The 25,179-nt window shown below is 46.4% G+C and overlaps 1 protein-coding gene across 2 annotated transcripts in view; it reads right to left on the reverse strand.

Annotated features, from left to right (window-relative positions):
* The window catches only part of ST14 (ST14 transmembrane serine protease matriptase), a 320,066-nt gene that overhangs the window by 153,454 nt on the left and 141,433 nt on the right, over positions 1-25,179 (reverse strand). For both annotated transcript variants that reach the window (XM_069224467.1, XM_069224468.1), the window contains exons 6-7: positions 19,622-19,657; positions 11,939-12,179 (exon numbers count right to left, since the gene is read on the reverse strand). In XM_069224467.1, coding sequence (XP_069080568.1) covers positions 11,939-12,179; positions 19,622-19,657 — 277 coding nt within the window. The remainder of the gene's footprint in view (positions 1-11,938; positions 12,180-19,621; positions 19,658-25,179) is intronic.

Raw genomic sequence — 25,179 nt, forward strand, 5'->3', positions numbered from 1 at the left:
CCGTGTTCTAAGCACTGCCTGTCCAACATTTGCTTGTTGGCAAGATAATACATCCACACAGTAGTGTTTAGTAAATGTGTGTGGTGTAGATCACATGGCTGCTTTACATATGTCTGCCACTGGTATGTTGCCTAAGAATGCCATTGAAGCCTTTTTCTTCCTAGTGGAATGAGCTTAAGGGGTTACTTAGCTTTAAGATAGCCAGTTTGTATACGTTTGACTACCCATTGTGCTAATAAATGTTTTGAAATGGGATTACCTTTGTGAGGTTTTTTAAATGCCACAAAATCGGTTGGATTTTTTGAAATCTTTTGTTCTGTCTATATAGTACATGAGAGCTCTTTTAACATCAAGGGTGTGAAGACCTCTTTTAGCAACTGACTCTGGCTATGGAAAGAAGACTGGCAATTCCACTGACTGACTGATATGAAAAGGTTAAATCACCTTTGGTAGGAATTTGGGGTTTGTCCTAAGAACTATTGTCTTTTTGTGAATTTGAAAGAAAGGTTCCTTTAAAGTGAACGCTTGAATTTCACTAACTCTCCTTAAAGACGTGATTGCTACAAAAAAAAAAAAAAGCAACCTTCCATGATAAAAACTGAAGAGGGCAAGAATGCATGGTTCAAAATATGGCCCCATAAGTCTGGTGAGTACAATATTAAGATTCCACACAGGGGCTGGTGGAGCTCTAGGTGGAATAACCCTTTTAAGACCATCCAAAAAAGCCTTTATAACAGGAATCCTAAACATGCAAGTATGTTGTCTGTTTTGGAGGCAAGCAGCTATTGCTGTTAAATGGATTCTAACAGAGGAATATGCGAGGTTTGCTTTTTGTAAATGTACCAAATAGCAAACAATATCCTATACTGATGCTTTAATTGGGTCAATGTTTTCATAATGACGATAGACAAAACGCTTCCATTTTGTGGCATAACATTGTCTAGTTGTAGGTTTCTGTGTTCTTTCAGAATATCCATACATCCCGATGGAGGTTGTAAGTAGCCGAACTCTGACTTCAGGAGCCAAATAGACAGGTTGAGTATACCGGGATTTGGATGTCTGATTTGACCTCACCTATGAGTCAACAGGTCTGGTCTGTTAGGTAGTTTGTGATGTGGTACTACAAACCGGTCCAATAGTGTTGTGTACCAATGTTGACGTGCCACATGGGAGTTATGAGTATCATGGTGAGTGAGGTTTGTTTAATCTTTTTGATCAGAAATGGAATTAGTGGAAGCGGTGGAAAAGCATAAGTAAATATCCCGGACCAGTTCATCCATACAGCATTGCCTTTGGATTGAGGGAGTAGGTAGCTGGATATGAAGCTTTGTCATTTTTTTTTTTTAATCTTTTGTGGCGAAAAGGTCTATTTCTGTTGTTCCCCACATTCAGAAGTATTGTTGAATCACCTGTTGCATCCTGCTTAAGAGGTCCACTAGTTGATTGTGTATCCCTGGGATACACTCTGCCACTAATAGAAAGTAATTGTGAATTGCCCATTTCCAACTTGTCTGTGCTAGAAGGGACAACTGTGATGAATGTGTGCCCCCTGTTTTTGCAGAAAATACACTGTGATCATATTGTCTGTCCTTATTATTACTTTTTTGTGTGTGATTTGTGTCTGAAAAGCTTAGAGTGCTAGGAATACTGCTAGCAATTCCATGTGGTTTATGTGATAAGTTTGTTGGATTGAGTCACATTCCCCCTGTATAGTGAGGTTGTTGAGATGAGGTCCCAACCGATCATTGATGCATCTGTTGTGATTATGGTCTGAGGCACAGGGTCCTGAAAGAGCTGCCCTTTTGATAGGTTGGTGGAATTACACCAGTGAAGAGAGCGGTGAGTCTGGCAGTCCAACAACACTAGATCCTGAATTTGACTGTGTGCCTGAGATCATTGTTGAAAGAGACATTGTTTTAGTGGTCTCATGTGGAGTCTGGCATTGAGTGCTATTGCTATGTATTAAGCCATCATCTCTAATAGTTTAATACCCAACTTTACTGTATAAGTCTGGTTGTATTGTAGTTGTGATATGAGATTGTGAAATGCTCGAATCCTGACTGGGTTTGGGTGTGCCAATGCTCCTCAATATGATTGTATCTGTGATGGTTGCAGGTGAGATTTATGGTAATATATGGTGAATCCAAGATTGTGTAGGATGTTTCTGATGTATTGAGTATGTTCTTGACAAATCTGAAGTGTACTCGCTTTTATAAGCCAGTCGTCAGATATGGAAAGACATGTATGTGTGGTCTCCTCAGGAATGCTGCAACCACCGCTAAACATTTGGTGCTGTCGTAAGTCTAAATGGTAGCACTCTGAACTGGTAGTGCTTTCCTGCTACAACGAATCTTAGATATTTCGATGTGCTGGATGTATGGGAATGTGGAAATAAGCATCCTTGAGATCTAATACTGTCATTTAATATTGTTTTTTTTTTTAACAGGGGAATGACGTCCTGAAGAGTGACCATATGGAAGTGTTGACAGTATGTAGATTTATGGGTCTGAGATCTAAGACTGGTCTGAGAAAACCATCTTTCTTTGATATGAAGTATAGTTAGTATACTCCTGATCCTTGTTGGGATACAGGCACTGTTCCTGTGACTCCTTTGAGCAGTAGTTATTGTACCTCTTGTTTAAATAGAGTGAGATGCTTCTGAGGAAGTTTGTGTGAACGAGGAAGAATAGTTGGTGGTGTGGAAATGAGTTCTAGACAGTAACCATGTTGGATAATTGACAAAACCCATTGATCTGTAGTGATGTTGTGCCACTGTGGAAAGAACGTTACCAGTTTTCCTCCCACAGGAGATGTGTGCTCTGTGGGAATGGTGAGAGATTCACTGTTTATTTGATTAAGAGGGACCTCTGGAAGTGGGTGGTTTACCTCTTCCTCTATTGTTGGATCCTCTATACTATCCTTTTGTGTAGAATTTTGAGGATTGTTTTTGTTGGGAAGTTGCGGTTTCTGAGGCCGATGTTTTGAAACCTCCTCTATACTGTGGTCTATGAAACGTACCTCTACTGGGTGTGGTGTATAACAAACCCATTGCTTTGGCTGTTTTTTAAGTTTGTCTATGGTTGTATCAACTTGTGGGCCAAACAGATGTCGTTTGTCAAAGGGCATATTTAACACAGCCTGTTGTATTTCAGGTTTGAACCCTAAACATCTTAACCAGGCAGGTGTTCTAATAAGCACACTGGTGTTGATTGATCTGGCTGCTGTATCAACTGCATCCATAGCTGGTCTAATAGCATTATTTGATATTGATTGCCCTTCACTTACTATCTGGTGTCCGCTCTTTTAGTGTTCTGGAGGATGGTACTGCAAGAGTTCTTCCATCTCATCCCAGTGGGCCCTATCGTAAATAGAGCAAAAAGAGCCTGTGAGTTGGCTATCCTCCAATGATTTTCAGCGTGTGAAGCTACTATTACCGGCTGCATCTATTTTCTTACTTTCTTTGTCTGTAGGAGGAGCATCTTCTGTCGTCCGACTGTTGGCCCTTTTTCTTGCTTGTAGGAAGTTGACTCTGTATGCACTATTTCAAAGTAAGGAATAGTATGCACAGAGTCCAAGGGTTCCCCTTAGAGGTAAGATAGTGGCAAAAAGAGATAATACTAATGCTCTATTTTGTGGTAGTGTGGTCGAGCAGTAGGCTTATCAAAGGAGTAGTGTTAAGCATTTGTTGTACATACACACAGGCAATAAATGAGGAACACACACTCAGAGATAATTCCAGGCCAATAGGTTTTTGTATAGAAAAACTTATTTTCTTAGTTTATTTTAAGAACCACAGGTTAAAAGTTTACATGTAATATCTCAAATGAAAGGTATTGCAGGTAAGTACTTTAGGAACTTTGAATAATCACAATAGCATATATACTTTTCAAATAAAACACATATAGCTATTTTAAAACTAGACACTTAGTGCAATTTTCACAGTTCCTAGGGGGGGTAAGTTATGGTTAGTTCTTGCAGGTAAGTAAACCACCTACAGGGTTCAAGTTTGGGTCCAAGGTAGCCCACCGTTGGGGGTTCAGAGCAACCCCAAACTTAACACACCAGCAGCTCAGGGCCGGTCAGGTGCAGAGTTCAAAGTGGTGCCCAAAACACATAGGCTTCAATGGAGAAGGGGGTGCCCCGGTTCCAGTCTGCCAGCAGGTAAGTACCTGCGTCTTCGGAGGGCAGACCAGGGGGGTTTTGTAGGGCACGGGGGGGGGGCAGACACAGGTTAGCACAGAAAATACACCCTCAGCAGCACGGGGGCGGCCGGGTGCAGTGTGCAAACACACGTCGGGTTTGTAATTGAAATCAATGGGAGACCAAGGGGTCTCTTCAGCGATGCAGGCAGGCAAGGGGGGGGCTCCTCGGGGTAGCCACCACCTGGGCAAGGGAGAGGGCCACCTGGGGGTCACTCCTGCACTGGAGTTCCGATCCTTCAGGTCCTGGGGGCTGCGGGTGCAGGGTCTTTTCCAGGCGTCGGGATCTGGGAGTCAGGCAATTGCGGTCAGGGGGAGCCTCGGGATTCCCTCTGCAGGCATCGCTGTAGGGGTTCAGGGGGGACAACTTTGGTTACTCACAGTCTCGGAGTCACCGGAGGGTCCTCCCTGAAGTGTTGTTTCTCCACCAGTCGAGTCGGGGTCGCCGGGTGCAGGGTTGCAAGTCTCACGCTTCTGGCGGGAAACGCTGTTGCCTTTAAGTTGCTTCTTTGGAAACAAAGTTGCGGTCTTGGGTGAACAGGGCCGCTGTTCTCAGGAGTTTCTTGGTCCTTTTAGAGCAGGGCAGTCCTCTGAGGATTCAGAGGTCGCTGGTCCTGGGGAAAGCGTCGCTGGAGCAGTTTTCTTCCGAAGGGGGGAAGACAGGCCGGTAGAGCTGGGGCCAAAGCAGTTGGTGTCTCCATCTTCTCTGCAGGGTTTTTCAGCTCAGCAGTCCTCTTCTTCTTAGGTTGCAGGAATCTGAGTTCCTAGGTTCAGGGGAGCCCTTAAATACTACATTTAAGGGCGTGTTTAGGTCTGGGGGGTTAGTAGCCAATGGCTACTAGCCCTGAGGGTGGGTACACCCTCTTTGTGCCTCCTCCCAAGTGGAGGGGGTCACATTCCTATCCCTATTGGGGGAATCCTCCATCTGCAAGATGGAGGATTTCTAAAAGTTAGAGTCACCTCAGCTCAGGACACCTTAGGGGCTGTCCTGACTGGCCAGTGACTCCTCCTTGTTATTCTCATTATTTCCTCCGGCCTTGCCGCCAAAAGTGGGGCCGTGGCCGGAGGGGGCGGGCAACTCCACTAGCTGGAGTGCCCTGTGGTGCTGGAAAAAAGGGGGTGAGCCTTTGAGGCTCACCGCCAGGTGTTTACAGCTCCTGCCTGGGGGAGGTGATAGCATCTCCACCCAGTGCAGGCTTTGTTACTAGCCACAGAGTGACAAAGGCACTCTCCCCATGTGGCCAGCAACATGTCTCGAGTGTGGCAGGCTGCTAAAACCAGTCAGCCTACACGGGTAGTTGGTTAAGGTTTCAGGGGGCACCGCTAAGGTGCCCTCTGGGGTGTATTTTACAATAAAATGTACACTGGCATCAGTGTGCATTTATTGTGCTGAGAAGTTTGATACCAAACTTCCCAGTTTTCAGTGTAGCCATTATGGTGCTGTGGAGTTCGTGTTTGACAGACTCCCAGACCATATACTCTTATGGCTACCCTGCACTTACAATGTCTAAGGTTTTGCTTAGACACTGTAGGGGCACAGTGCTCATGCACTGGTGCCCTCACCTATGGTATAGTGCACCCTGCCTTAGGGCTGTAAGGCCTGCTAGAGGGGTGACTTATCTATACTGCATAGGCAGTGTGAGGTTGGCATGGCACCCTGAGGGGAGTGCCATGTCGACTTACTCGTTTGGTCCTCACCAGCACACACAAGCTGGCAAGCAGTGTGTCTGTGCTGAGTGAGGGGTCCCCAGGGTGGCATAAGATACGATGCAGCCCTTAGAGAGCTTCCCTGGCATCAGGGCCCTTGGTACCAGGGGTGCCAGTTACAAGGGACTTACCTGGATGCCAGGGTGTGCCAATTGTGAAAACAAAAGTACAGGTTAGGGAAAACACTGGTGCTGGGGCCTGGTTAGCAGGCCTCAGCACACTTTTAAATCAAAACATAGCATCAGCAAAGGACAAAAAGTCAGGGGGTAACCATGCCAAGGAGGCATTTCCTTACATTGCTGTTCCAACTACAAATGAGCCAGGCAATAATTATTTTTTTATTTATTTTTTATAAACACTGTGTCTGAGGGTGCAGGTTTATATTTTTTATCCACTCCTGGAGTGATAATTCCAGCCTTTTCTGGTTCCTGGAAAATATCAGAAGCACGTCTGAGCATTCCTGGAAGCACTGGAAGACATTTAAATTGTTTATGTGTAGACGTCAGTATGTCGAAAAGAAAATCTTGTTCTATCTGATCTGTATGCACCCGCACATTATGATAGGCAGCAGCTCTGCTACTACTTGACTGTATGCAGTAGTGTCTTCTGGTGGTGAAGGTCTAGCAGGATATAAGTCTGGATCATTTGGCAGAATGGGATCAGGATCATATGTATACCATGGATCTTTATCCTGCTGGTCACCACTAAAGTCATCCCTGTGTGGTGATAGCGAGGATGTGTGTGGTGACAACTGAGCTTCATATGTGGGTGATGGTGGTGGTGTGGAAGGAAGAACAGGAGAATGTGGTGGTGAAGGCTGTTTGTGTTTTGTAGCCTGTTCCTGCTCTTTATCCTTGAAGACGTTCTTTGATGGAAATACATCCTTTAAAGTGGCTTTAAAAGTTAATTTCCTCTCAGAGGACTTTGGAGGGGAAGCAATTATTCTTCCTGTGTCCTCCTGAATGTGTAGTTTTCGCTGTTTAGTGTCCATCGCCTCTAAAATAGGTTGTATGTCCAAGAATTCATGGGTAGAAGTGGTTTGCTTGCTACCCGTGTCTTTCGACTCCGAAGGTTTATGTGTGGACTGCTTTGCTCGAACCAAAAACATCGGCTCGGAAGGTGGTGTTGATTTTTTCAGCTCTGAAGATGCCCCTTCTGATTTTCATCTCAGTTCCGAGACTGTTGTTGGAGTCTGTTTGGTCGATGCAGAGTGCACTTTAGTCTCATCTTGGTGCCAAATCCAAAGGGTGGTCATCCGGACTTACATTATGAAACTGGCCAAGGCCCGAACGCAGTGGAGGACCGTGGACTAGTGCTGTAGTCTATCTTAATATTTTTATGTAGTACGATGGGGAAGTTGTGCTCACGTACTGCGCTGGAGGTATGTAGTGGCCATCAACATCTGAGTGCTGATAAGAGTCTTAGATGGAAAATGTTCCCCCTAGTCGAACTTCTTCCTGTGCGTGTTCTTCACCAAATATATCAGGTGTGCCTTCTGTGGACTTGGACACCATTTTGGGACGTTGAGCTCTACGGTCCCGGAGACTCTTTAGATTGAAATGATCTGCAGGCGTCATTAGTTTCTTCTCGATGATCTGGAGATAAACCGAAATTGCACATGAAATGTTGATAGCTGTATGGGAATTTAGCGTGACACAGAGGACAGAATCAAACCGGAGTTTGTTCCAACAGCCCGGCATTGAAGTAGGCCCTAAAAGGACGAGAATTAGACCCCGATGTTCTCAATCAGATCGAGTATAGACGGAAAATGTAATCAAAACAATACAGATGATATTATAGGAAGGTAGAAAGAGTTCTGAAATACCGAACCGAGATCCATCAGAGCGAGAGGAAACACGTCCGAACTGACGACGAAAAGAAAACAATATAACAAAGGACTCGATATCCATGCGCACTATAACAGAGAGGAGGAGTCACTCGATCTTGTGACTCAAAAACCTTCTTAAAAATTGTTTAAAAAAAAAAATAACTTGTAACACTCTAAGCCCAACACTAGATGGCGAACTTATGCACAGCATGTGTATCTACAGCTACACATGCCATCGAACACAAATCTCCAGCAATTCAATGACTGTGATCAATATGCAAACAATGAAAGTCTTAGAATAGAGAATGGAAGCTCATGCAGGACACCATGTATATAGGCCACCTACATCCTTTCAAGATAGTCAGGGCAGGCTGAGCATTAGCTTATGCCATACTGCCTAAATTCACAGTAATGACGCATCTAATGTTAGTAGACAGTCTCTTAGTGGTTGCCAAATATCTTTGGGTTTGGAGGTGGGGGGGTTGGAGAGTGGCATACAGTTCACTAGTGTCACAACAGATGAAACTTTGCAACCACATTTGGTTTGTAGGAGGGTGTTTACTGCCCCAGTGCAATTCTATCTCTCTAGGCTAGACGTAGTGCTATGGCCACAAGGCACCTCACCTTTTTGAGGATGTTGTCCACATAGCCCACAAGGGCTAGGAGTGTGTTGGAGCATAGTGGCCAGCTGTAGGAAGTTGGCTCTGTATGTACTATTTCAAAGTAAGAAATAGCATGCACAGAGTCCAAGGGTTCCCCCCTTAGAGGTAAGATAGTGGCAAAAAGAGATAATTCTAATGCTCTATTTTGTGGTAGTGTGGTCGAGCAGAAGGCTTATCAGAGGATAGTGTTAAGCATTTGTTGTACACACACAGGCAATAAATGAGGAACACACACTCAGAGACAATTCCAGGCCAATAGGATTTTGTATAGAAAAATATCTTTTCTTAGTTTATTTTAAGAACCACAGGTTCAAGATTTACAAGTAATACTTCAAAGGTATTTCATGTAGGAACTTTAAATTAGCAAAACAGCATATACAGTTTTCACATAAATGACATATAGCTATTTTAAAACTAGACATTTAGTGCAATGTTCAACAGTTCCTGGGGGAGGTAAGTGTTTGTTAGTTTTTGCAGGTAAGTAAACCACCAACGGGGTTCAAGTTTGGGTCCAAGGTAGCCCACCGTTGGGGTTTCAGAGCAACCCCAAAGTTACCACACCAGCAGCTCAGGGCCGGTCAGGTGCAGAGGTCAAGTGGTGCCCAAAACACATAGGCTTCAATGGAGAAAGGGGTGCCCCGGTTCCAGTCTGCCAGCAGGTAAGTGCCCGCGTCTTTGGAGGGCAGACCAGGGGGGTTTTGTAGGGCACCAGGGGGACACAAGTCAACACAAAAAGTACACCCTCAGCAGCAAGGGGGCGGCCGGGTGCAGTGTGCAAACAGGCGTTGGGTTCGCAATAGGATTCAATGGGAGACCAAGGGGTTTCTTCAGCGATGCAGGCAGGCAAGGGGGGGGGGGGGCTCCTCGGGGTAGCCACCACTGGAGGTCGCTCCTGCACTGGAGGTCAGATCCTTCAGGTCCTGGGGGCTGCGGGTGCAGTGTCGGGTCTTTGAAGCAGGCAGTCGCGGTCAGGGGGAGGCTCGGGATTCCCTCTGCAGGCATCGCTGTGGCGGCTCAGGGGGGTCAACTCTGGCTACTCACGCTCTCGTAGTCGCCGGGGAGTCCTCCCTGTGGTGTTTGTTCTCCACAAGTCGAGCCGGGGGCGTCGGGTGCAGAGTGCAAAGTCTCACGCTTCCGGCGGGAAACGTGTGTTGTTTCAAAGTTGCTTCTTTGTTGCAAAGTTGCAGTCTTTGGGGAACAGTGCTGCTGTCCTCTGGAGTTCTTGGTCCTTCTAGATGCAGGGTAGTCCTCTGAGGCTTCAGAGGTTGCTGAATCCTGGGAACGCATCACTGGAGCAGTGTCTTTAGAAGTGGGGAGACAGGCCGGTAGAGCTGGGGCCAAAGCAGTTGGTGTCTCCGTCTTCTCTGCAGGTTTTCAGTTCAGCAGTCCTCTTCTTCTTAGGTTGCAGGAATCTAGTTTCCTAGGTTCTGGGGAGCCCCTAAATACTGAATTTAGGGGTGTGTTTAGGTCTGGGAGGGCAGTAGCCAATGGCTACTGTCCTTGAGGGAGACTACACCCTCTTTGTGTCACCTCCCTGAGGGGGGGGGGGGGGGGGGGGGGGGCACATCCCTATTCCTATTGGGGGAATCCTCCAAAATCAAGATGGAGGATTTCTAAAGGCAGGGGTCACCTCAGCTCAGGACACCTTAGGGGCTGTCCTGACTGGTGGGTGACTCCTCCTTGTTTTTCTCATTATCTCTCCTGGACTTGCCGCCAAAAGTGGGGGTTGTGTCCAGGGGGCGGGCATCTCCACTAGCTGGAGTGCCCTGGGGCATTGTAACAGGAAGCCTGAGCCTTTGAGACTCACTGCTAGGTGTTACAGTTCCTGCAGGGGGGAGGTGTGAAGCACCTCCACTCAGAGCAGGCTTTGTTTCTGTCCTCCGAGAGCACAAAGGCTCTCACCACATGGGGTCAGAATCTCGTCTCTCAGCAGCAGGCTGGCACAGACCAGTCAGTCCTGCACTGAACAATTGGGTAAAATACAAGGGGCATCTCTAAGATGCCCTCTGTGTGCATTTTTTATTAAATCCAACACTGGCATCAGTGTGGGTTTATTATTCTGAGAAGTTTGGTACCAAACTGCCCAGTATTCAGTGTAGCCATTATGGAGATGTGGAGTTCGTTTTTGACAAACTCCCAGACCATATACTTAATATGGCCACACTGTACTTCCAATGTCTAAGAATTAGCTTAGACACTGTAGGGGCATATTGCTCATGCAGCTTTGCCCTCACCTCTGGTATAGTGCACCCTGCCTTAGGGATTTTAGGCCTGCTAGAGGGGTGACTTATCTATGCCGCAGGCAGTATTTTGGGTGCATGGCATCCTGAGGGGGATGCCATGTCGCCTTTGCCTTTTTCTCCCCACCAACACACACAATCTGCAAAGGCAGTGTGCCTGTGTTAGGTAAGGGCCCTTGGTACCACTGGTACCTTCTACAAGGGACTTGATAATATCATATTCATGTATTATAACGAACTACATAAGTAATGCCAAGGAACAATCACAGGCACTGGAACTGGAACTGCCTGCCATTATGCCAACCTTTTTCTGGTTTAGTAAGATGATGAGAAAGCAATGGTGGAAGCTGCATTACAGTTTCCACTATAATATATTTTGGGGGTGGAAACAGGTTCTTTACTGCTGTTGAAGCAAAGTATGAGAATTGTCATTTTGGCATATGGCATTCAAGGGAATGAATAAATTACCTTTTTTTAATGAGAAATCAGTGTTTTTGGTACACATCCCAGTTCTAAAGTTAGTTTAAAATAGGCTCGTTTTATTTATTCAGAGTTGAACATTTAGGGTAATAATTGATAATATGATGGAATGGTATTTCTATTTAAGCAAGGTTTGAGTATAAGGTATTTTTTTGTCTGTTTTAAATGCAAAAGCTTGTGACTGCCTTATAATGACCTAATAAGAGAAGCATTACTCTTTGTAATCATCTTGCCCCTGTCTTAGCCTTGCCAAAGTATTTTTAGAATAAGCAGTTGGTTATGATGGCATTTGCAGACGGAAGATAAGAGACAACAGCTTCTTTCACTGTGTGTAAAAAAAACGCGTTGTACCTCCAATGTCTCTACATAAATGCTGTTGTGTTGACATTCATCATCCATAACCTAAGATCAAAAATAAATGTTTGCCTCTCTGCCCCTATCTCTTAAACTTCAATTAAGGTTATCCCGTTTCCTAGAACTCTTAAGATTTCTGTCATTATTTGAACTGAGGCACAAGCAGCTAAAACCAATGTCAATGACAACTCACACGTTTGTGCTAGAAGACAGGAGCATAGGATTCTTAGACAATGACTTTAGTGCCAGGTTATCTCTCCATCAATTTCTTGTCATGCGTAATTCTTGCAAAGACTTGCTGCCTGGAGACAATGCAACAATTCAAGGGAATAACAATGTTTGTCCTAAAGGGAATATAAAGATAAAATGTACAACTAAAGTCTCTAGTAGAATCAAAATCTACTTGGGGTGAAAGTCATGTAATAGAAGAATGTTAAGCCCAGAAGCTGTCCCGGAACTACAACTCACCTCTGAAGTGCTCGAGGCTCAGCAGGGCTCAGGGAGTTGTAGATCTTCACATAATCACTGTCCACAGGCTGGCATTCTTCCAAGTCAAAGCTGATGAATGAAAGACCAATGATGTGTCCTACATCAGCACGGAGAATCCACTGGCAGTTTGCATTGGGTGGGTAAGGGCTGTTGGGAAACCCAGGAGTTGAGAAACTTACTCGAGTCCCAGTTTTTGCATGCAGCCCAAACGTGCAGCTATCTGTGTCAAAGAAAGAAATGCTTTAAGTTATTCAAACAAGATGGCAATTACTTTTTAGGGCTTGAAGTAAAAACCTTCTTTTAGCTATGGGACATTAGGCTACTTCTAAAAACAGTGTATGGAATATGAAGTTATATTCGGTTAACTCATATCAATTGCATTTTGGCTTAATGGTGAACTTTGTTGTTTCCACAAATGTACAAAACCTACATTACCACGATGTAACAAGTTAATTGGAGTTCATATAAAATGTAGAGGTTTCTCTTGTAGATGACTTAATTTGAACCACTATTAGAAAAAGGGAAAGCAAGATGTTTGCCAGAAGCAATCTTCCGTGCCATACCAACATCACAGATGCCCCAACCTGTCAAATAAGTTTTCCAATTTCCCTATAGATAATATCAGTTGGCCAGGTTTTGCTCATGGTCCGTGTAAGCTGATCGTAGTTAATATTTAACGTGGTTGATTAAAGTGAAAATGGAAACACAGTAGCCATGCATAGTAAAGTATGCAACAGTGTGCTAGAAGAAATAAGGAAATGAATTAATTTTCCCAGATTAGTAAATGTGGAAATAGGTTTGACACATCCCTGTTCTGTAATTAAAGATGAAGGGATCTTTTGTTCACCAAATATGTCCCATCTTAAATGATGAAGGAGTTCTACTTGATTGCACTCTCCCTAAAACGCAACAAGCTGAATTAAAAGAAACATGAGCAAGATTGAAGAAAATCAATACGAAACCTTCTTTTTCATACACTGACTGAAAACACAGGGTTCATGAAAATAGTTAAAAATAAAGATATATACCAAGGGTGTTAAAAATAGATTCCGGAAGGTCAGATCATTGTCAGGTTGAAGGGATAGCCATTGCCTAGTTAAATATGCTCCATTTGGAAGTGCTGAAAATAAATATATCTTAATGTAGATATCCTCAAAATTTGGCAAAAACCCAGCACTTTTAGACCTGCAATCGGCACCTTTGCCATGTATGCATATACAATCCAATGAATTTTCATTCGAGGAAAGTATTAATATTCCATGAATTTCGTCCTTCCCAAATGTTATAACTGAAATATTTTCACACAACTGGTATAATTAAATTCTGTGTGGGGTTTCCAATAACTAGCAAAAAATACTGCTTGCTAGGTGGAACCGGAGAAAATATAAAGATTGTAAATATATTTTGGTGATCTGCTCTGATGATGTCAAGATTAACTATTAATGTAACAACCAGAACACAGCATTGATGGACATCCCCAAAAAGCTATAACTGTTTTAGAAAAACTGTTTTAGTAATGCAATGCTCGACAGAAAAAAAGCAGTGATTGCTATTTTTTTTAAATCATTGTTGCATAGAATTAGAACTGTAAAAATGAAGTATGAATGAAGGATTGTTCTATGTCAATTTTACCTTGAAACACTAGGATATAAAGTGTTATTCTACTGCATTGTTTAACCCCTTTGCTGCCAGGCCTTTTCCCCATCCTGTGCCAGGCCTTTTTTGGCTATTTGGGGCAGTTCGCGCTTAGGCCCTCATAACTTTTTGTCCACATAAGCTAGCCAAGCCAAATTTGTGTCCTTTTTTTCCAACATCCTAGGGATTCTAGAGGTACCCAGACTTTGTGTGTTCCACTGAAGGAGGCCAAGAAATTTGCCAAAATACAGTGAAAATTTCGTTTTTATTTTTAAAAAAATGGGAAAAAGTGGATGCAGAAGAAGGCTTGTGGTTTTTTCCCTGAAAATGGCATCAACAAAGGGTTTGCGGTGCTAAAATTACCAGCTTCCCAGCTTTCAGGAACAAGCAGGCTTGAATCAGAAAACCCAATTTTGCAACACAAATTTGGCATTTTACTGGGACATACCCCATTTTTACGATTTATTTGTGCTTTCAGCCTCTTTCCAGTCAGTGACAGAAATGGGTGTGAAACCAATGCTGGATCCCAGAAACCTAAACATTTCTGAAAGGTAGACAAAATTCTGAATTCAGCAAGGGGTAATTTGTGTAGATCCTACAAGGGTTTCCTACAGAAAATAACTGAAAAAAGAAAATATTGAAATTGAGGTGAAAAAAAAAAACAGCAATTTTTCTCTACGTTTTACTCTGTAACTTTTTCCTGCAATGTCAGATTTTTTAAAGCAATATACTGTTACGTCTGCTGGACTCTTCTGGTTGCAGGGATATATAGGGCTTGTAGGTTCATCAAGAACCCTAGGTACCCAGAGCCAATAAATGAGCTGCACCCTGCAGTGGGTTTTCATTCTATACCGGGTATACAGCAATTAATTTGCTGAAATATAAAGAGGGAAAAATAGCCATCAAGAAAACCTTTGTATTTCCAAAATGGGCACAAGATAAGGTGTTGAGGAGCAGTGGTTATTTGCACATCTCTGAATTCCGTGGTGACCATACTAGCATGTGAATTACAGGGCATTTCTCAAATAGACGTCTTTTTTACACACTCTCTTATATTTGGATGGGAAAAATGTAGAGACAATTAGTGCGAAAGCAAATTATTTGGAAATTTGAGTCTGGGAAGTTAGCGAGTATATACAAGAAAATCGGGGAAAGGTAATCGCAACAATGAAAATTAGTCAGTTTTCCATTTTATTTACACGGACAAGAACGATTTTGTAGTCCGCTGTCTATTTCCATGGAGTAACCGCAGAGTTTAAATAAGACCGAGTCAGGTGAACTCGGTTTGGAAGAAAATAAACTAATCAGCCGGCGCACTCACGGGTGACAGAGTATCGTACACAGGTAAGATAAGAACTGGAATGGATACACTTGATGTTAGTATATGGGGATAACGTGATTATAGAAATAGTTGTTGATTTTAGATCTTATTGTAATAGATACTATTGGAAACGAAGTTGGATGTAAATAACACGATACAAGTGGAACTGTCACATGAAGTGAGGTGAGTCTTACAAAAGGAAATTGACTATTACAATGTACATCTATACAAAGATAAAAGACACAATGATTACAGATGTATTCTCTTATTTACTTTCAGCTATAATTTATGCACATTGAAAATGATAAATTGAAACAAGGTACTGTAGGAGGAACACAGCATTGGATGTGAAGGTATTTTTTGTCATAAATTGTTTTTTATTTGAATGCAAGTTAGATTTGGAATCAACAATGATATATGAGATGTAATCAGGATCTAGAATACATTTTCTATGTAAAATGGATATTTTAAAATACATGAGCATGCTCGACCTGTTTGGTACTCTGTCATAGAATAACTTAACTAATTTCGATCTTAGTTAAATTAGAGTATTAGTATTTTTCATTTTATTTTGTGCTATCTGAATTAATATTGTTTGGAATTTACGTAAAGTCATGAATGGATGATTTGCACAGTTCCCACTATTTGACACAGACTTACTGATGTATCATTAATAATGGGATATGGAGTGTAATGTTTATGTTGATTTTTGATGTATCATTTATGACGGACAAGTAAGAGATAATTGAGGACGGACAAGTAAGAGGTTATTGAGAACTCTGATGTAAAGACACACAAGTTAATCTATGGAATATCAAGAATATGGAACCGTTTGATACTTGATGGATTGGAAAGTGCTTTTGGAACTATGAACAATTATCGAAGGAGCATAAAATTTGGACTGCTGAATTTCGGTTTGATTAAATGTATATTGGGACTTAATACAGACTCTAATTTGGATTTAATATATACGATAATATTGTGTTGTGGAAAATATATTTTTGGTGAAGTCCTATCTAACATAATTGTATATTGTTGCCTATTAATTTTCATATGTGTGCCTTCACACTTTGAATAATATTGGATAACTTGGTTACCATTCAGGGTAGTTTAGGGGGTGAAACCCTAGTGTTGAGCACCGTTAGCAATTTACATAAAGGCAGTTAGATTAGAAAGTAGGGGCGCCAATTACTCAAATTTTCTCACCCTCCTTCAATATTTACCCCTTGGGGGCAGATTGGCCTCATAAAAATAGGCCAATCTGCCCCCAAGCGGGGCAGAAATGGCCTAAATGTAATTTGCCCCCTAGGGGAGCGACCCTTGCCTAAGGAGTCGCTCCACACCTAAAAAAAAAAAAGAAAAAGAAAAATGAGCCCTGGTGTCTAGAGGTTTCTGCCCATCGGCCTAATAGGCAGATCTGCCCCCGGGGGGGGGGGGGGCAGAAAAGGCCTTAAAAAACAAATGCCCCCCCCCCCCCCCCCCCCCCCGGAGCGACCTTTGCCCAAGGGGTCACTCCCTTATGCCAGTTTCTCAATTTCAAAATAAATCCCTGGTGTCTAGTGGGCGTTTCAAGCCGGATTGCTTTGCAATACGGCTTTTCAAACGCTGAGAGAGGCTTCAAAGGGAAGGAAATGCATTTCCTTCCCTTTGAAGCGTCTCCCGGCCTCCTCCACGTGATCGGAAGAGAAATGCTTTGCATTTCTCTTCCGAGCGCGCTGGAAGCTAGGAGGAGGCCTCTGTGACAATCAGCGCGCAATGCGTGCTGACTTCACGGGGAGGGGAAGGGATTCCCCTTCCATCCACGACCGGGGTGTGTGGGTGGCGGGCACATGCGCTCCCCCCAGTTCCCGGGTGCAGGACGAGATCACCTCGTCCAAGGCACCGTAGGGGTTAAAAACAATTATGTATACATTTTCACAAATATTTTGGTATAAAGTAGTTTTGTGATAAAGTTTTTAATATAATACATTTATTAAAGTCAATGAACATTTAACATAAATAATTTGTATACGGGGTACACAAATTTTATATTTCTGAGATGGCAGGGATGTGGAATTCCTATCGCCCAAAGCTGGGACATACTGTTTGGGGTCAAGGGCAACAAGTTCTCATGTTTATTTTGTGCTTGGGACAAGTAGGACCAACCCCCTGCAGCACAAACCTATTGGCTGCCAGTTAACAGAGAAGGGAATTGTCTGCATTTTTAGGTAATAGGTGTGGCTATAATGTTAATGCTGTTTGAACTTGTATTTATGGTTCATTAATTAAAAGCCTTCATTATTGGGGTGAGCGCTGTAAATAAACGTTTAAAGGTCACACTGCACTACTGACAATGGTTCTAGTAAAATAAATAAAAGGGTACACACTTGTTTGAAAGGTTTAACAATATGAGGCTAAGTATAATGCTCCCAGAATGCTCTCTAATTAGATGCAAATGTTTGCAGCAGTTTGTAAGCAAGAGTGATGATTTTTTTGTTTTCAAAATACAATTTTCAGAAAAAAAAGCAAGTAGTAAAAAGACGTTTCGCTACTATGAAATTTTAGGTGCCATTTCTTTGAAGCGTCATTTAGTAAAATGTGTTGATGCATGCTAGTGTTTCCAAAAAATATTCCTAATGGAAAATCAGTGTAACCATTTTCAACAATATTATGGGAAGCATAAAAATAACAAGCACTGGCAAAGCCAACTGATCCAACATTTTTTGAGAGTCTTTCAGTTTTGTCAACGCATGTCTTGTTCTAACATGGCTTTTTTAACACTTTAATGTTGTGGGAGCTGCTAGGCCCTTCAATCATAACAAACACAGGCACCTGCATTTAGTGTTCTTTTCAGGGGACCCCCTCTAGTTTCGTTACGCCACTGATTGCCACAGTGGCTACTGGAACTGAACAAAACTACTTTGCGTGCCAATATGCTCCTTGTGGAAGAGCAGAATGCAATCACTGACAGTAAAGCCAGCCAATAGAGGAATAGAAGTTCAATAAAAACAAAGGCCCAAATTCAAGTATTGCCTTGCACCATCTTACGCCACACTAGCCTCGTTCTGATGCTAATGTGGCATTAGATTGCCAAAAACGCTGCACTGTATCTACAATGTGGCACAATGCAATCACTACACCACATTATGCATGTGCCATACATAATGTATGCAAAGTGGGCGTTCCTGCACATGGAGGCCCGCAAAAATGGCGCAATGAAATCTACAATTTTTAATTGCACCATTTTTGATGTCATTTTTAACACCTGCGGACAGTAGGCATTAAAAGAACGCACCCATTGGAATCAATGGGCCTCCTTGCACTTTGATCCACTAGTGTGAAAGGTTTTGCTGCAAATGGCGCAAAGCACCACAATAACGTAAAAAGCGGTGACGCTATTATACCTAATACCGCCATGATGTGCAGTATCTTAAATGCGGCGCATACATGGTAGCGTTAGGCAGGTGCAGAGGGGGCGCAGGAAAAGTGTCACTTTACGATGTGAAGCGTCACTTTTCCCTTATCAGGGCAAAAAATGTCTTTGTTAATGCCAGACCTAATTAGGGACCCAATTCTTAAAGAAATTCACTAAAGTGCACCCAGGATATATGTCTTTGAATTAGTGGCTTTCAAAAATTCACAAGAGCTTACAGAAGTAGGCCAGGAAATCGCACTCCTAGAAAATAATTGTGAACTGTATTTTAGACAGAGCAAATATGCATGTGTAGATTTGCTCATGTCAAAATTTATTGAGCATTTACAAGTTCACTTTCCCTCCATCCTTTTTTCCCCAACCCTGGAAGAACTTCCACTTCTGCCCTTGTCAGGAGTAAATTTCCAACCTTGCTTATTATGGGAAAGCTGGTGAAAATCCTTAAAACATGCAAGTTAGAAGGATTGCACACTCAAAGGCATTCCAGTCCTGGAACTTTTGCTTACTGCTTCCTCCAGCCCCAGTATTTAGATCTGCAGAAAGGTGGCAAAATATGGAAACTGCTATAGTAGGGATTGAAATTGCAAGTATTTAAGTCCTACTATAGTAGTAGCCCGGACATAATCAAATAGGCTATTAGCAGAGCTCTTACATAATGAGATTACTGCCATAATTTGTTGCCACACTACATAGCACCAAAAAGACAAGTAGATTTGTTTTTACCGGACAAGTAGATTTAAGAAGTAACTTGTCCCATGGACAAGTAGATATTTTATTAAATTCCACGCCCCTGGACGGGATCAACTAAATCACTGGATTATCAATGATGGAGATATACCCTGAAAAATGCCTCACATCATTTTTAAAGGGACCCTTTGACATAGGACTTCTTTAATAATTGTATGAGATATTTTTCCCTTTCTTCGTGGACTAATGGTGACTCAGTATTATTCCTTTTCAGGTGGGAACTCTGCAGCATCTTTGGATATTCCTTTTAACAAATTTGTCCATGTATACATGAGAAGGAAAGCACTATGTTTTTGAATTGAAACGAGCAATAGTCATGGATGTAATATCTCAATGACTAAGGTGCAGACTTCAACATCCCATTCAGGCAAACTGCTGCATTGCTGTACAGCAGAGCTGATCAAATCATATTTCAATTTTTTCCACTCAAGGCTCTTTTGCTTTTCTCTTGCATTCTGGGTATTAGACAATGCCAAAACATAGTGTCTACCTTCCTAGAGGCACCGTTACTCAAATTCTAAAACACAAGAAACGTGAGAAAACTTACGATCCTTTGACTCTTTCACCATCTTGAGATCGGCAGCTGTGGGATTTAAAACAAGAGCTTAGAATGTATCAATAGTATACATAGATCATTGCAGATTTAGGAGACTTAAGCAGAAAGAAAATACACAAGTTATGCAGGAGATAAACAAAAGACAGGCAGGTAAAATTAAAAAACTTAAGTTCAGAATGGAAAAATAGAAATCGGAGAGGAGGTCAAACAAATCAGGGAGCTGAAAACATATCATGCATTGAGAACATTTGTATACAAGGCTGAATGTAAACAGAAAGAGGACAGAAACAACAAATTGGGGTGTAGGTAGAACAGTTGTCAGGAGGAGGACATACATCAACAGACTGAGGCGAGGTCAATTATCACTGAACAGTGGTGAAGATAGATGAGCCCTCAGAAAGGAGAAGCACATTGTGGGTCCACAGACGGAAGAAATTGAGCTGAGAGACGAGAAAGGGGAAAGGTAACCTTTTGAGTGGAGTAGGAGTGCTGAGTCACTGAGCTTGGGGCATGCAAACTATCCAATGAAGCAAGAAAAAGATGTGCAATTAGGCAGGTTATAAATGTTCAATCAAGCTTGGGGAGAAAGGAACAATTACGGTGGGGGATAAAATGACAATCAGCGCAGAAATAGAATAGAGCGATAAAGCCTTCATAAAACAGTCAAACCTGTGTAAAAGAGAGAGAGGAGTGATCATTCTAGATGGTTGGGAACGATAGAGGGGTGGGAGTGATCACAGGGAGGCAATCAATCACAACAGAGGGAGACAATCAATCACAAGAGGAGAGATCACGCCAGAGGGCAAGACCAGCGATCACGCCAGCCACAGAGACGGGCCAGGCCGCCAGCCAGCCAGCGAGCGAGCAAGAGGGGCTAGGCTGCCAGCGAGCAAGAGGGGCCAGGCTGCCAGCCAGCCAGACAGCGAGCAAGAGGGGCCAGCCAGCCAGCCAGCAAAAGGGGCCAGCCAGCCAGCCAGCCAGCAAAAGGGGCCAGCCAGCCAGCCAGCAAGAGGGGCCAGCCAGCCATCGAGCAAGAGGGGCCAGCCAGCAAGCAAGCCAGCCAACAAGAGGGGCCAGCCAGCCAGCAAGCCAGCCAACAAGAGGGGCCAGCCAGCCAGCAAGCCAGCCAACAAGAGGGGCCAGCCAGCCAGCAAGCCAGCCAACAAGAGGGGCCAGCCAGCCAGCAAGCCAGCCAGCAAGAGGGGCCAGCCAGCCAGCAAGCCAGCCAGCAAGAGGGGCCAGCCATCAAGAGGGGCCAGCCAGCAAGAGGGGCCAGCCAGCAAGAGGGGCCAGCCAGCAAGAGGGGCCAGCCATCAAGAGGGGCCAGCCAGCAAGAGGGGCCAGCCAGCAAGAGGGGCCAGCCAGCAAGAGGGGCCAGCCAGCAAGAGGGGCCAGCCAGCAAGAGGGGCCAGCCAGCAAGAGGGGCCAGCCAGCAAGAGGGGCCAGCCAGCAAGAGGGGCCAGCCAGCAAGAGGGGCCAGCCAGCAAGAGGGGCCAGCCAGCCAGCCAGCAAGCCAGCCAACAAGAGGGGCCAGCCAGCCAGCCAGCCAGCAAGCCAGCCAACAAGAGGGGCCAGCAAGCCAGCCAACAAGAGGGGCCAGCAAGCCAGCGAGCAAGAGGGGCCAGCAAGCCAGCGAGCAAGAGGGGCCAGCGAGCGAGCGAGCAAGAGGGGCCAGCGAGCGAGCGAGCAAGAGGGGCCAGCGAGCGAGCGAGCAAGAGGGGCCAGCGAGCGAGCGAGCAAGAGGGGCCAGCGAGCGAGCGAGCAAGAGGGGCCAGCGAGCGAGCAAGAGGGGCCAGCGAGCGAGCAAGAGGGGCCAGCGAGCGAGCGAGCAAGAGGGGCCAGCCAGCAAGCCAGCGAGCAAGAGGGGCCAGCCAGCCAGCGAGCAAGAGGGGCCAGCCAGCCAGTGAGCAAGAGGGGCCAGCCAGCCAGTGAGCAAGAGGGGCCAGCCAGCCAGCCAGCCAGCGAGCAAGAGGGGCCAGACAGCCAGCGAGCAAGAGGGGCCAGGCCGCCAGCCAGCCAGCGAGCAAGAGGGGCCAGGCCGCCAGCCAGCCAGCGAGCAAGAGGGGCCAGGCCGCCAGCCAGCCAGCGAGCAAGAGGGGCCAGGCCGCCAGCCAGCCAGCGAGCAAGAGGGGCCAGGCCGCCAGCCAGCCAGCGAGCAAGAGGGGCCAGGCCGCCAGCCAGCGAGCAAGAGGGGCCAGGCCGCCAGCCAGGCCGCCAGCCAGGCCGCCAGCCAGCCAGCGAGCAAGAGGGGCCAGGCCGCCAGCCAGCCAGCGAGCAAGAGGGGCCAGGCCGCCAGCCAGCCAGCGAGCAAGAGTGGCCAGGCCGCCAGCCAGCCAGCCAGCGAGCAAGAGGGGCCAGGCCGCCAGCCAGCCAGCGAGCAAGAGGGGCCAGCCAGCCAGCGAGCAAGAGGGGCCAGCCAGCCAGCGAGCAAGAGGGGCCAGCCAGCCAGCGAGCAAGAGGGGCCAGCCAGCCAGCGAGCAAGAGGGGCCAGCCAGCCAGCGAGCAAGAGGGGCCAGCCAGCAAGCGAGCAAGAGGGGCCAGCCAGCAAGCGAGCAAGAGGGGCCGGCCAGCCAGCCAGCCAGCAAGCAAGCAAGAGGGGCCAGCCAGCAAGCAAGCAAGAGGGGCCAGCCAGCCAGCGAGCAAGCAAGAGGGGCCAGCCAGCCAGCAAGCGAGCAAGCAAGAGGGGCCAGCCAGCCAGCAAGCGAGCAAGCAAGAGGGGGCCAGCCAGCTAGCAAGAGGGGCCAGCCAGCCAGCTAGCAAGCGGGCCAGGCTGCCAGCCAGCGAGCGAGCAAGCATCAAGAGGGGCCAGACTACCAGCCAGCGAGCGAGCAAGCATCAAGAGGGGCCAGGCTGCCAGCCAGCGAGCGAGCAAGCATCAAGAGGGGCCAGGCTGCCAGCCAGCGAGCGAGCGAGCAAGCATCAAGAGGGGCCAGGCTGCCAGCCAGCGAGCGAGCAAGCATCAAGAGGGGCCAGGCTGCCAGCCAGCGAGCGAGCAAGCATCAAGAGGGGCCAGGCTGCCAGCCAGCGAGCGAGCAAGCAAGCAAGAGGGGCCAGGCTGCCTGCCAGCCAGCGAGCAAGAGGGGCCAGGCTGCCTGCCAGCCAGCGAGCGAGCAAGAGGGGCCAGGCTGCCAGCCAGCCAGCGAGCGAGCAAGAGGGGCCAGGCTGCCAGCCAGCCAGCGAGCGAGCAAGAGGGGCCAGGCTGCCAGCCAGCCAGCGAGCGAGCAAGAGGGGCCAGGCTGCCAGCCAGCCAGCCAGCGAGCAAGAGGGGCCAGGCTGCCAGCCAGCCAGCGAGCAAGAGGGGGCAGGCTGCCAGCCAGCCAGCCAGCGAGCAAGCGGGGCCAGGCTGCCAGCCAGCCAGCCAGCGAGCAAGAGGGGCCAGGCTGCCAGCCAGCCAGCGAGCAAGAGGGGCCAGGCTGCCAGCCAGCGAGCGAGCAAGCAAGCAAGAGGGGCCAGGCTGCCAGCCAGCGAGCGAGCAAGCAAGCAAGAGGGGCCAGGCTGCCAGCCAGCGAGCGAGCAAGCAAGAGGGGCCAGGCTGCCAGCCAGCGAGCGAGCAAGCAAGAGGGGCCAGGCTGCCAGCCAGCGAGCGAGCAAGCAAGAGGGGCCAGGCTGCCAACCAGCGAGCGAGCAAGCAAGCAAGATGGGCCAGGCTGCCAGCCAGCGAGCAAGCAAGCAAGCAAGATGGGCCAGGCTGCCAGCCAGCGAGCAAGCAAGCAAGCAAGATGGGCCAGGCTGCCAGCCAGCGAGCAAGCAAGCAAGCAAGATGGGCCAGGCTGCCAGCCAGCGAGCAAGCAAGCAAGCAAGATGGGCCAGGCTGCCAGCCAGCGAGCAAGCAAGCAAGATGGGCCAGGCTGCCAGCCAGCCAGCAAGCAAGCAAGCAAGAGGGGCCAGGCTGCCAGCCAGCGAGCAAGCAAGCAAGAGGGGCCAGGCTGCCAGGCTGCCAGCCAGCCAGCGAGCAAGAGAGGCAAGGCTGCCAGCCAGCCAGCGAGCAAGAGAGGCAAGGCTGCCAGCCAGCCAGCGAGCAAGAGAGGCAAGGCTGCCAGCCAGCCAGCGAGCAAGAGAGGCAAGGCTGCCAGCCAGCCAGTGAGCGAGCAAGAGGGGAAAAGGCTGCCAGTCAGTGAGTGAAACCAGGCCACCAGCAAGCTGGTGAGATTGGCCAGGCCTCAAGCTAGTCAGCGAGCAAACCAGGCCACCAGTCAGTGAGAGGCTAGGCTGCTAGCCAGCCAGCAAGAGGGGTCAGGCTGCCAGCCAGCCAGCCAGCGAACCAACAAGAGGGGTCACGCTGCCAGCCAGTGAATGAGCAAGGGGGCCAAGAAGCCAACCAGTGAGAGATATCAGGCAACCAGTAAGAAGCATTCAAGCGTGGACGAACCAGCCACAATCAGTGGGTCATGGGGATCATCCAGCAAGTGAGTGAGTGAGTGAAGGGCCAGCGAGCAAGATGGTTCAATGAACCACACAGAGGATCCAGCACATGAGCAAGAGGAGGTCAGAGCAAAAGCAAGATAGGGCCATTGCAAAGAGTGAAATGGAGTCAGCACAATAAAGAGGATGCTAACTCAAGAGTGAGGTGGACATACCACACTGCGATAAGGAGCAGGCAAGGAAGAGGGCCTAGACAAGCAAGGAAGAGAGGCAAGCAAGGAAGAAAGGCAAAGCATGATGACAGGAAAGCAAGTAAGAGGGATCGGATGGTGAGCGACCAAGAGCTGCCATCCAACCATTAAGCAAGCAAGGCGTCCCAGTTTGTTTCTGAACGAGGAATCGGCCCACACACAAGACAGGCCACGTAGTCAGTGAGGATAAGGGGCTAGCGAACGAGGCAGCAAGGAAGAAGGGACTGCACTGGCATGACAGTCAGAGGGGGGGGGGGGTTTTAGGGAGAGGACACCTTTTTAAAAAGAAGCAGCACCCGAACCTGAGGAGGTCAGAATCCAAAACAGAGGGTCTAGTGTGTGAGGTAGATAAGCCTGCATGCAAGGAAGAGGGCCAGGCAGGCAACTTAGTCCCAATGTATAAAACAGAAGTAGAACATATTTCATTTTCAAGAGTTAAGTGACCACATCGACAGATATCATAGTAGCGACACACCTGTGAAAGAAATTGATTGGATAGATAAGTTAGTCAAAGGAGCTGGCAGATGCCTGCTCGGCCAACTGGGATCAATTGGTGTGCCCCTTCCACTGAAAGATGAAGTAGGAATTAAAATAATGTTTTCCACCGTAATAAAGCTCGCACACTGACAAGGTGGCCTTTATGTACCATATAGCATGTGGAGCTTTATCAAGTGAAAGGTGTATGATTTTTTTTTTTTGTTTTACCCAAAGGCACTGAAAGGTTTTATTGAGCTCAAGGAAGCATAACATTGTCAAAACAATGTTGCTCACATTGCATAAATTAGCAGAGTAACAACGCAGATTACAAGTACAGAGTTTGATTAAAGTAAATTAATCACTGATTTAAAAAAAGAAATACATTATAGATTACTTTTCAGTTAGTCCTACAAGACAGTTTCTTGGTAGATTAAAAATGTGTCCTTACACAACCGTCAC

The sequence above is a fragment of the Pleurodeles waltl genome, chromosome 3_1, assembly GCF_031143425.1.
Source record: "Pleurodeles waltl isolate 20211129_DDA chromosome 3_1, aPleWal1.hap1.20221129, whole genome shotgun sequence".
Taxonomy (NCBI): domain Eukaryota; kingdom Metazoa; phylum Chordata; class Amphibia; order Caudata; family Salamandridae; genus Pleurodeles; species Pleurodeles waltl.